Genomic DNA, 12,500 nt, shown 5'->3' with positions numbered 1-12,500 from the left:
CGTAAACAATGGAAAAGACACAACCTTCGAGCTGGCCTTTGTTGGCCGGGAGCCAATGAAAATCCAGTGGTACAACGAAGGCGAAGAGCTGTTGGAGGACACTCGCACAAGAATTGAGAAGTCCTCCACGCACACTCGCCTAACGCTGTTGAAGTGCAACCGCAAAACCTCAGGGGAAATAAAAATAAAGATTAAAAACGAATTCGGTACAACCGAGGCAGTCACTGAACTCATTGTTCTCGGTATGTACAGCACTGTGGAAATAATACACACCGTGATTTCTGATTATTATTTTTTTATTGCATATTTATCACGCATGAATATTTCGGCTGATCAAGCCCGTTAAAGATAACCACAGAAAATACAAAATGGAGTTTCTCTAAAATAATTGTATTCATTAAATGGGGTGGTTAAACATCTGGCCCTTGCCCAAAAAATAATTGCACATTTTTGTTAAATCATGACTTCTTTTTCTTTTCCCTCTCCCATGCAGGTCAGTGTTGTTCACTGTCTTTATGGTTAAGTCATAGAATACTACTCTCAGATGAGGCAATGTGAGGCCACAGTTCATTGGAATGTCATTCTGGGTTCTTTTGTGACCTCTTTGATGAGTCATTGTTACACTCCTCGAATAGTTTGGGTTGGCATACAACTCCTGGGAACACTGTTCCCACATTTTTCCATTTGTGATAAGGTCTCTGACCATAGTTTGCTGGAGTCGCAACACTTGGGAAATGAGTTTATGACTTTTTCCAAACTCACAGGTTTTACTCACTTTGTTTCCCCTTTGTTCCGGAATCTCCTTGGATCATGGTGTGATGTGTTTCTATTCTATTCTATTCTATTCTATTCAGATACTATTTAATAAGACATCTTTCCATCTTTCCAAAAAGTGTGGCCAATCACAGTTAAGTCAGGATTTAACAAAGTTGGGCAATAAATTTTTTACATAGGCACCAGACAGATTTTTATTTTTTAGTATTATTATTTTATTTTTTAAAGCTATAAAATCATGATTGCATTTTCTTCAGTTGTCCTTGTGAAATATCCAAATTGGTTGGTCATCCAAAAATGTTTAAGTGTGAGAAAGATGAGAAAAAAAAAATCAGAATTCAGGAAGGGGACCAATACTTTCTTTACAGCAGCACTATTCTGTATGTACTTTTGATGAAACTGGCTTTTCATTGTGTTCCATCTGATTGAGAGTGTTCTTTCTTTCGTTTGACCTCAGACAAGCCAACACCGCCCTTAGGCCCCGTAGGCATAATTGAAAGTTCTGCAAACGGTATTGAGTTTAAATGGAGGCCCCCCAAAGACAACGGAGGCTCCCCAATAACAAATTACATCCTGGAACGCCAACAAATCGGCCGAAACAGCAGGAAGAAGTTGGGAAAAACGGGCCCAGAGGCCAAATACAGGGACTCTGATGTGGATCACGGAAGAAAGTACTGCTACCACATCAGAGCTGAGAATGATCAAGGCATCAGTGAAATGATGGAAACCAATGACATTCAAGCTGGGACCAAGGGTGAGTTACCGCAAAAGTACAACTGAATCTGTTTGGTTTTGACTCACAAATGTCCTTATTGTAGCATACCCTGGACCTCCTACCGGCCTGAAAATTTTAAGTGCTTTTAAAGACTGTATCAACCTTGCATGGTCTGCCCCTTCAAATACGGGGGGTACCACCATTTTGGGATATAATGTGGAGAAACGAAAGAACGGCAGTAACCTCTGGGGCCTCGTCAACCCTCCGGATGAGCTCATCAAAGGTAAAATTCTGGACAATATATACAGAGTTCCATTCCTGCGGTGGCTATGCTATCAAATTTGTACATAAGTCGGAAGACACAGTAGTATATCAAACTAGTTCATTGTGCTTGGTTCGTAATCTCGAAACACCCGATGTCGGGAGTGTCAAAACGCAGAACCATGTGTAAAGTATGTATGTTTGAGCTGTCTTGTGTATTACCAGGGAAAAACTATGCTGTGAAAGATGTTGTTGAAGGCATCGAGTATGAGTTCCGCGTTTCAGCGATCAACATTTCTGGTGCTGGAGAGCCAAGCGCGTCATCTGAGTTTGTTTTTGCACAGGATCCAAAGAGTAAGGAACATCACAGAGTCTAAAATATTCATACAGATTAAGTGTACTGCTCAGTACTTGAAGATGTATTTTGGCACTTTTAGAGCCCCCTGGAAAAGTAATAGCCCTGAAGGTGACTGATTCTACATACAGCACCTTATCTCTGACCTGGACCAAACCGAAGAAAAAAGAAGGGGTCCAGGATGAGGCCAAAGGATATTTCGTAGAGATCAGGCCAGCGGAAAACCCAGAATGGAATCGTTGTAACTCAAGCGCTATCATTACGAACTCCTTCACTATCATGGGTCTAAAGTCGATGGCCATGTACTGGGTACGAGTGGTAGCCACCAACGAGGGTGGAGACGGTGAACCCCAAGAGTTAGACAACTACATCATTGCAATGCCTCCCCCAGGTGAGTGAGGGGACTTTTTAAATTGTCATCACAATTTCATGCATTTATGCTGTACTTTTTGGACCCATTGTCCTACTGTCTTCTCATTCCATTACAGTGAAACCTCATTTTACTGACAAAAGAATGAAGAACTTTATGGTAACGAGAGCTGGCAATTCCGCAAGGATCAACTATAACTTCCAGGTTTAGTATGCACCAAAAGAAATGAGCGAATCATTTAAATTATGACTGATTTCTTAAACCTCCGTCTCGTACTTTTGGAAGGCTTCTCCATTGCCGACAATTACATGGCTCAAGGATGGTCTGCCTCTTCCCAAGAATGTGACAGTCAGCAATACTGACACTTCATCACAGTTATTGATCCCATCGTCCGAGCGTCAAGACACCGGGATCTACACCCTAATCTTAAAGAACATCGTTGGACAGGAGTCATGCACTGTTGAGATAAGAGTCACAGGTAGAATCGGTGGAACCAATTGTTATCCACAGCATGAGAACTCCATAGTTTGTGTTTTTGTGTGTGGCTTAACGGTGATTATTTTTCCTAGATGACCCTAAGCCTCCAGGCCCAGTGGAGTTGGAAGAAAATGTGTCTGGAACAGTGACGATCGCTTGGACCGCCTCACCGGATGAGAAAAAAGACGACAGGCTACACTACATGATCACCAAGCGTGACACAGTCAAGCGCAGTTGGCACACGGTGGCAGATCATCTTTTCAACAACAAGTTCACTACCATCAATATTTTGCCAGGAAGGCAGTACAAGTTCCGTGTCTATGCCAAGAACGACATGGGAACTTCTAAACCGTCTGAGTCACCAAACTGGGAAGTGAAGCGAGAGAAAGGTAGGTCGTAGGGACATGTGACAGCCTAGTAGTAGCAGCACATGTTTTGGGTCCACATCTTACTGCTTAACTCTTCAACACTTGGAGGACACATTATACACAGTACAGACGCTCCCCTACTTACGAACATTCGAGTTACGAACAACGGTACATACGAACATGTCTGCGCGCATGCGCGCATGTCAAAAAATGTTCGGAAAGAGATGCTGTAAGTTAGATTTTTTATTGCGCACCTTTTTCCGAGTACTGTAGTGCTTCTTTCCGCCGCTAATACCGACGCTTGGCGCTGTGAGAGCTCACCCAGCATTGGAGGCTCAGCAACGTGTCGAGGAGGAGGAAGAAGAAGAAACGCCTGTCGCTCATAGATAAAGCCATCGCACTCTTCGAGCAGCAAGACCCAAATATTGAACGTTGCACAAAGGTTGCAAATCAATTGAATGATGCCATACAGTGCTACCGCATCATTTATGATGAAAAAAAGAAGAAAACTGTGCAATCGTCGTTAGATCGCTTCTTTCGGCCAGTTTCTAATAAATCCTCCAAGGAAGATACTCATCAACCCTCATCTTCTTCTCCGCGACCCTCAACTTCTTCCTACATTGAAGTTACGGAGGAGGAAGTAACTTTTGAAGCCCATTCCAGCGACGACGAAGAACCTCTCATGATACAAAATCCTCCTCTTCCTCCTCCTCCTCCTCCATCAAATCCTTAAGCATCGAGTACATCTTCCAAAAGTAAGTTAAACTTCATTTTATTTATCTTATTACGTACATGTACATACTGTGTGTGTCTCTCGCTCTCTCTCTCTAACATACGTAGTACAGTACTGTACGTATTCTCTTTAAACATCAATTATAATACAAAATATAGCACTGAAGCAACTTACGAACAAATTCACCTTACGAACGATCGCTCGGAACGTAACTCGTTCGTAAGTTGGGGAGCGTCTGTATACTCAACAAAATAATAAACGCAACATTTTAGTTTTTGCTACCATTTTTGGAGGTGGGATGGATTATCTCGGCAAAGGAGAAGTTCTCACTATCATAGATTTAGACTGGTTTGTGAACAATGTTTGCCAGAAATGTTGATATTGCGTATGCGGAAGCAGTTCTAGATCTTTGAGTTAATCTAAAAAAAATTGGGACAAATACAAAAGTGTTGTGTTTATGTTTTTGAGTAACAAATCACATTGGTCTTTGTGCTGTTGCCAGTGGCTTTTTTTTTTTTTTTTATGTCTGCTCACTTCCACGTGGCAATCACAGAATCCGACCCCACGCAACACAATGTTTAATTGCCAACAATGAACAAGTTCAGCAATTAGACTTTTGGCCCTGATTGCTTTCAAAGGGCAAAAGTCACCCTTAACAGTCGTCATGATAATCTGTCAGCGTAATCTTTAGAGGCATCAGCAAATCATGCCTTTGCTGACTTGGACGGAAGTAGGGAGATGGGGAGGGTGGATCAGGCGGAAAATGGGCCCAAATATTCTAAAGCTATAAATGACTGTAATAGCATCCATTATCTAGAACTATTTTCTTCTATCCAGGAACATTTTCTTTGAATCTCCCAGCCTCAAAGGACTGCAGCTTTGAGGCAGCTCCCGCTTTTTCAGTTCCGCTCAAAATGCGCAACACTCCAGAGAGCTACGAGTGCTATATGAGCTGTGCCGTGACTGGAACCCCCAAACCCTACGTTACTTGGTACAGGAATAACATCAGCATCAACACCAACAGCAACTACTACATCACCAACACGTGTGGGGTCTGCTCCATGACCATACTCAAAGTGGGGCCCAAGGACAGCGGGGAGTACATGGTCATGGCAGAAAACGCACTAGGCAGAGTGGAATGTTCCACCAAACTTGTTGTCAAAGGTGAAATATGAAATTCTTGACATCGTGAAGGTTATTATTTGAGAGTAAACATTTTAAGCATGGCTTGTTTTTCACTCATCAGATAAGGACGGTGACATGACCCTGCTCGACTGAAGAAACACGTCCCTTTAAGACGAGCAAAACAAATCAAGTATAGTGGCGCCATGATTTCTGCACATTGGGATTATATTAATAAATAAATCAGACAGATCAACTAACTGTGGCAGAAGAACTGAAATATTTGAGGAGTTCTACCGACTGCATCCACAAAGTTTGTACTTTCCAGGTTACAATACCAGGAACCCAAACGAGACATAGTTTGCATTTTTCTTAGTTGCCTTAATAACATGCCTGTGATGTGCCTTTCAGGGATGTGATTTGACCAAAGTGAAATTATCTGAAAATTTAGCCGGGGGTCTGGGGGCCGCTGGCACCCAGCTAGGTCCAGGGCAGTGCCCTGGTGGGGGGACACGCGGGGCAAAGCCCCCCGGAGCTCATGGGTTTTCCGTGTTTTTAAGTACTTTCAATGCACTCACATGACAAAGAAATAGACAAAACAACAGCATAAATTTTCAATGTATATTGAACTATCCCATATAAAATGGCAGTTTTAGTCAACTCAAAATCAGTCACATTCAAAAACATTGGACTGCCTTTGCTTTTAAAAACTATCACTGAGAATATCATCATATCTAACTAATGTGATTACTAAGTTAACACATAAATAATGTTGAAGAGTTCAAATTTCATGAACAAATAATTGTATCATGACCAAATGAAAAGTAAATCATATTAGAGCATACCACAAGTGTCTTTGTTATAGCAGAAGATGTTATCTGTCGGAGTCATGTGCATACACAGTGAACTACTAAAAATAAAAAATAAAAAAAAAAATCGGATTTTTTTTTTTTTGGGGGGGGAGATAAAAAAAGCGGAATTCCGCGAATTAGCGGAAAAATCACATCCCTGTATATACAATAAGAATTATAGAGACTTTACACATATTGTTGGAACATGTCTTGTCTTGATAAAACTAGCTCATTTGAAATGGAATGGTCTATCTGATGCAAGCGAGTAGTGGGGTTTCAGGTATTTTCAAGAAATGCTAAAATAAAACTGAATTGAAATGACAGAAATTCGAAAAGGGCCCAAAATTCGCCCACAAAGTTCACATTCACACCAAAACCGAAACGGCGATCTGGAACGCTTCCTTCACTAGCGCTTCACCGCCTAGAGTTTTTTTGGAACGATTTCCTCTCATTCATGCATTCGCGCATACCGGAGAGGCGGCGTGTCCCTTGACGACCGGAGAGCACTTAAGCGAGTCAACAAAAAGAGAGCATCGCTGATTACTACTTCTTTCCTGGAACTATACAGCTGGGGCACTATTTTCTCCAGTAGAGAGAGGTTTTTGAGGTACGTGATAGCACTTCTGCTTTTTTAGTGGCAATCGGGCGGCCGGCAGTTGCGCTAAATAGATTTGGCCTGGATGATAAACACTGCAGCTACCTCGGTGCAGTTCAACAGCAAGTAACTACACTTATTAGCACTTGTATGCTACTTCCTTGCTCACCATTCGGTCCCGGCTGACCGTGTTGTTGCGCTCGGGGTGAAACAGACAGAACGCTGTGTGTGACACATACTCGAAGCTGATTGGCTACCGCGAGGCGAAATGCGCAAAAAGTTCAAATTGTTCAACTTTCGGCACGAATGTGCGGGTTTCGCTGCGCTGCGTCCCAGCGCTCCAAACGCATCCTCCACGCCGCCCCACGCATTTACGTTCCGGTCCGCGCAAAGTGCATTGACTACAATGCAAACGCGCCGCCAAAACCCCTGCCCTCGGTTTTGGTGTGAATGCAGCATGAGAGGGGGTGGATTTTGAAGTGTATCGAAAATGCGAATTTTGGCTATGGAAACAAGTTTTGCGAATAACCGCTGACAAGACCTGATACACGTCGTACGTTTTGACCGGATATTACATCACACGTACGTTTGTAGTCGAAAAACAATGTTGGACGATAGAGTAAGGTATGTTTGGGGGGGATGACGAAACAATAATCTTCTTGGAATTAATTAAATAAGCGAATATTAATGCAATTTTAGATAGATTAGGAAATAATCCTTGAAGGAATAGGGTAAAATAGACTTCACAAATTACATTTGGTTGTTGGTTGGCTAGTTCAGCGACTACAAAAAATATATATATTTAAGTGTGGTAATATTGGAAAACAACAGATAAATGTTTATTTTTCACATTGATGTATTGTTTTCTAGTATTTTTGTCATAAGTTTGTTTAATGTTTTCTAAAAATAATATGTCTTATTAATACTTTTTTTGGGGGGGTTCTAATATTTTTCTATTTTATTTATTTATTTTACATCAAACATCGTTTCTAACAATTTTTTTTAAATGTTTTCTGTCTGAAGATGATCTCTTACTATTTTGTTTTTGCATTGTTTTAATGTGTTTCCTAAAATGTGTGTATTTGCATGTCTTTTTTTTCCCCAAATTATTTTTGTTGTAATTTTTTTTTTGAATATTTTTCTTTCTTTTATATATTTTTTAGCATCGAGCCCCTTGAATGGCACTACATAAAATATAATTATTGTTATCATTATGAAATGATGCAGTTCCTCATCGAATAGTGTTTCTGTAGGCCATGCTGCATTGGGTTGTGTAACTTTATCTGTTTTCGTCACAGTTTTGCATAGCACAATATGAGGAGCCCGACTTAGGCGACCCCACGCACTGAACACCTCCCTCAGATCGGCTCATCATGCCTGACAAAAGTCACAGCTCCCCGTGTCATTCTCAGGGCAAAATGAGAATGAAATGACTCAAATGGATGATCATATCTACAAGCATGTGCCCGTGTCATGCGTGGGCTTTTATTACAACGGCTTGAAATACACAATCGTGCTCTCGCGGGACATAGCTGTGTTATTGCTAAGGCCCCAATAACTGGGCTGTGGCTGCGTGCCAGCAGTCACAGTCCCCATGAGTAGCATGAATGACTTGGAACATGTAAGGAAATACTCTTGGGGGTTACAACAGATGCAGAGCACATTCATCATTGTCCAACCATACCGCACTTGTTGCCACTATTCACAAAATGCACGAGGGGGGAGAATTATGGAATACAGTAAACCTCCACTACACGCAGGGGATATGGACTGAGCCTTTGAGGTTGAAAAAAATAATTGATTAATCTCAATTAAACGATTATCAATTATTTTGATGATCGATTAATCATCTACAGTCCTTATTTAACTTAAACTTGTTCAAATCTGCTGAATTACAACCTCTCATTTCTCTGATTTCTGTGGTCCTCATGAAAGTATTAGTAGCTGATTATTTTTCATTGAATTATGTTTAATCAAAATAAGACATTTGCAAACATCTGCTTTTAAATGAGCAATATTTGTTTTCGTCCAATTTCTGACAAGTAACGCACCAAACCAGTAACTGAATCGTAATCAATTTGTATCTGAAAAAACAAAAACATAAATATATAATAAAAATAAAATATAACCGACTATTAAAATAATTGTTCGTTCCAACCCTACTGCCTTGGCCAAAAATCTCATGCCCTATCAAAAAAAATATTTTGAGATACCTGTTGCTTTTAAAACCATAAATGCACCACAAACATTGATCCTAAAACACTTTGGTGTTTTAAACTCGTCATACATTACCTTAATAAATAGCCTACAGATTATTTGATTGATCAAGTCCACATGTAATAAGCAATAACAAGAACTTCTCATTTGTTAGTTTGAGCTTTTTATCTCACGCATACATGTGAAATTCCAACAATCTGAAACAAACAAACAAAAGAGAGGACAAAAACAAGATGTCTTGTTTTAATTCATATTGATTACGATATGTTTTACAACAACCCGTAATCATGTCTCAATTCAGTAACTGGACAGAAATTGGAGCCATTCTGACCTGACGGTTTCGTCTGTTTACGTTCATGTTGTGGCGCCACGTTGGTACAAACCAACTAAGCACCTTTTACGTGATTGGTCGCGTTTATGTCACTCGCGGGACATGCCATTGTCAAGGGATATTTCTGAGGCAGTGAGGGGCTGGTGCCAGGCAGTCACACTGTTACCAAATTAGCTGTCATGCGCTCCATCAACAGTCAACTATTAATTTCCCACTGAATCACTTTGTTGTTGCTATGGATAGGAAGACATGTGATCACATGTCCCAGTGTTACAGTTCTTCACGTTTTAAAGAAAGAGTATTCAATATAACAAAATCTGCTAACGATTGGTCAAAGAACTAAGTGTGATGTGCCTTAATCAAGTTTACATTAATGATGAGTTGTTTTGATTTAAAATACAAAAACATAAAAAAAATTTATTTATTTTTTTTTTTTTTTACAAAACCATTGTCATTCAAGCCCTGCTTTATAAATGATCACATTCCCTTAAATATATTTTTTTTTACATTTTATTGATGTAAAAATTACATCTTCTTCAGTTTCTTTATGTATGTAACACAAACACCAAACTTAAAAATGACTCCATTAATAAATTTTACGTTTCACACGATCGGGATTTTGCAGCTAATCCTACCAGTTAGAAAAAAAAGATGTACCAATATTTAAACAATATTATACAGTATATTTACTGTACAGTCAACCCCTGCTTTTTGCGAGGAATTGGGACCAGTCCGGCTCATAGATAAAATTCCCATAATTGACGCACATTGAAATGCATTGGGATGAATTGTAACAAGTAAACCCCCCAATTTTTTTTTTTTTAAATAACTGGTAAACATCCAATACATAGAAAATAGGGCGAAAAAAATCTGACAAAAAAAACAAAAACAAATAAATTCCCAAAATTATTGAACAACAGTTGGGGAAAAATATTTGCTGGGAAAGTTTGAATTATTAACAAGGATAGCACAAAACATCCCTAGATTGAACAAGATTGTGTTTTCTTTATTTTGCGGATTGATTGTTAAATTATGACAATTATGACATAAAATGGAAAATACCTGCTGATCCGATCTGCGTAAAATCCCCTATGTTTACTGTTTAAAGTCAAATTCATTAGGCGGTGCTTAAAGCTTACATCTCAACTCCAGTAAAAATCAAGTAGAATTTCTAATTGATTAGGTCGTACTTTAAGGGTCACCTCTACACTACAATACAACTTACATAAAAAATAATTACTAGGATGACTTAAATACAGCGAAATCAAGTCAAAGGTTGCCGGAAAAGTGCATCAGTGTGATATAATACAATTACTCTGGCTGACAAACATAACCAAGTGCAACTGCATCTCCTTAAGAAGTTCACACTTCTGCTGGGAGAAGAGTGCGGTCATCGTCACCCGCCGTGAGGTCTTCTTCCCTCCTCCCCTTTTTGTCAGAGGTGGCGATTTAGGTCAAAAACAAAAAAAGTGATCGCCTTTTTTGGCGGTGACCACGTCCGACAAGGTGGGTGCTTAACTGCAGAGTCACTTGCTGCACATTCCTCTAAAGGACTTAATAGCTTGTGGAGGAGGGAGGCAAGACCCAGACTTGGGAAACATTCGGGAGGACCACAGAAGCGCTGAGGTAAGTTCATCATCCAGTCATGAGGAGCTTTTCAATAATATGGGGGGGGGGCTCTTCAACACGACTGATCCTTAAGCTGATTTCCTCAATGGGTGGAATTGGTTCTTTTATGCTCGAAAGACAATAGAGGGTGTCCTAAAAAAAAAATTAATTAAAAAAAAAAAATCTGATTTTAATCAACATTTTCAAACAAATCTAAATGTTATAATAACCAATTTCACAAAGATTGAATTATGCTTGAACAGAACAAGATTGCATGGGGGGGGGGGGGGGGGGGGTTACGCTAATTTAGTTATTACACATATCATTAAAATTTGAGTTCATTTGAGTGAGAACTGCACATCAGTAGAAGATGAGACATTTTGTAAAGTATTTCATCACAAAATTAGCCATTTAAATTACGGACGCATTAAATTACGCATTATAAAAATCCAAGCAATATATATTGTATTTCAAGCAATGACTTGTCATGTTTCATAGTAAAATGCAACACTATTCAAATTCCATACAGTATATCCTAAAAAATATCTCATGGTGCATAAAATGGCAAAATCATATTGCAGTAATAAAGCAAAATTAGCAAAACGGCCTCTGCCAGCTGTTGCGCAGCGACTCCCTACATAGCGCCGAGCTGTTTGAACTTGACCTTAGCGACATCTTCCTTTTAGCCACTTTTATGACGCTCTCTTGGCGTCTACGCTCAGCTGCCGTTAACCGCAACATGCATCGCCGGGCCACATAAAAGCCATGAAGGCACTTTTGTGATGTGTCAAGCCGAGTACACAAAAAAATAAGTTATAGATGCTCTTAACTCCCATGAGTGCACCTTTAAATACCAAGTCCAGACGCTTCTTGAGGTTAAAAAAGGAACTGGTACTTAGTAAATCACGGTGCACTCAAACTTTTCCTCTGTTTTATCTCATCCTCATTTTTGTATTAATTACATTTTTACTTGATCTTAAATAATGTTTGTTTGAATATGAGATTATGTTTAGTTTGAATTTTGATTTTGCATTATGCGTTTTCACCATCAAAATAAAAATGCCTTCAATCCTCCAACAAAAATGTAGTCAAATTTCTTCTTTTTGAGCACTTTCCCCCTCCCAAAAATGTTTATTTTGCAGGCTTTGGGATACAGTAGGCCGATCTATTTCTTTGAGGTGACTAAACATGCAAAAAAGGGTGCCATATTAGAAGCGTCTGTTCATGTCGACAGTTATTTACAAGCCCATTAAGAAGTTACCGCAGTGAAACGCTCTCCCTTTTATTGGGCATGTGACCTATCATGTGACTATCGGTTTTCTCATCTCACGCCAGATGTCGATTGCAGTGTGATAAGGCTTTGGGATGCTTATAGTGTCATATGAAATGATTACACCTTTGCTGTTATTTGACACGCGTGCCCAGGTAATTATGTCAGAAAGATATTTTTAAATAATGGAACGTCATATGACATTAGGCTAAAAATAGCATTCCAAAAGGGTGCTAGCATGTGGTTTAAAGATAGTATAAACTGTGAGTCAGCGCGTGTGTTCACCTTGAACTACAGGATAAGCCTCATGTGGCAAAATATGTGTAATGTAACTGTACTATAGCTTGCAGCAACTCATTTAAATGTAAGTCAGTGTCTTTTTAGTGCGCTAATTTGAAGTTCCTTTAACGTCACTCATTTTTTTTAACGGCCGATTAATGACACCTCTTACTT

At 39.6% G+C, this 12,500-nt stretch overlaps 2 protein-coding genes and 1 long non-coding RNA gene across 3 annotated transcripts in view; 2 read left to right on the top strand and 1 right to left on the bottom strand.

Moving 5' to 3' along the window:
• The window catches only part of igfn1.3 (immunoglobulin like and fibronectin type III domain containing 1, tandem duplicate 3), an 11,683-nt gene extending 6,352 nt beyond the window's left edge, over positions 1-5,331 (top strand). Inside the window, exons 15-24 of the mRNA XM_077573407.1 lie at positions 1-242; positions 1,232-1,528; positions 1,593-1,772; positions 1,976-2,104; positions 2,188-2,496; positions 2,594-2,679; positions 2,761-2,953; positions 3,045-3,341; positions 4,891-5,217; positions 5,300-5,331. The exon at positions 1-242 is cut by the window's left edge and continues 52 nt beyond it. Of these exons, the coding sequence (XP_077429533.1) occupies positions 1-242; positions 1,232-1,528; positions 1,593-1,772; positions 1,976-2,104; positions 2,188-2,496; positions 2,594-2,679; positions 2,761-2,953; positions 3,045-3,341; positions 4,891-5,217; positions 5,300-5,331 (2,092 nt within the window). The remainder of the gene's footprint in view (positions 243-1,231; positions 1,529-1,592; positions 1,773-1,975; positions 2,105-2,187; positions 2,497-2,593; positions 2,680-2,760; positions 2,954-3,044; positions 3,342-4,890; positions 5,218-5,299) is intronic.
• The window catches only part of LOC144056132 (uncharacterized), a 127,545-nt gene that overhangs the window by 83,061 nt on the left and 31,984 nt on the right, over positions 1-12,500 (bottom strand). The gene's annotated exons all lie outside the window — the stretch shown is intronic.
• The window catches only part of LOC144056511 (immunoglobulin-like and fibronectin type III domain-containing protein 1), a 15,456-nt gene continuing 13,740 nt past the window's right edge, over positions 10,785-12,500 (top strand). Inside the window, exon 1 of the mRNA XM_077573406.1 lies at positions 10,785-10,795. The gene's annotated coding sequence lies outside the window, so the exon portion shown is untranslated. The remainder of the gene's footprint in view (positions 10,796-12,500) is intronic.

Source organism: Vanacampus margaritifer, chromosome 8 (assembly GCF_051991255.1).
Source record: "Vanacampus margaritifer isolate UIUO_Vmar chromosome 8, RoL_Vmar_1.0, whole genome shotgun sequence".
Classification (NCBI taxonomy): Eukaryota; Metazoa; Chordata; class Actinopteri; order Syngnathiformes; family Syngnathidae; genus Vanacampus; species Vanacampus margaritifer.
This window is presented reverse-complemented; position numbering and strand designations above follow the sequence as displayed.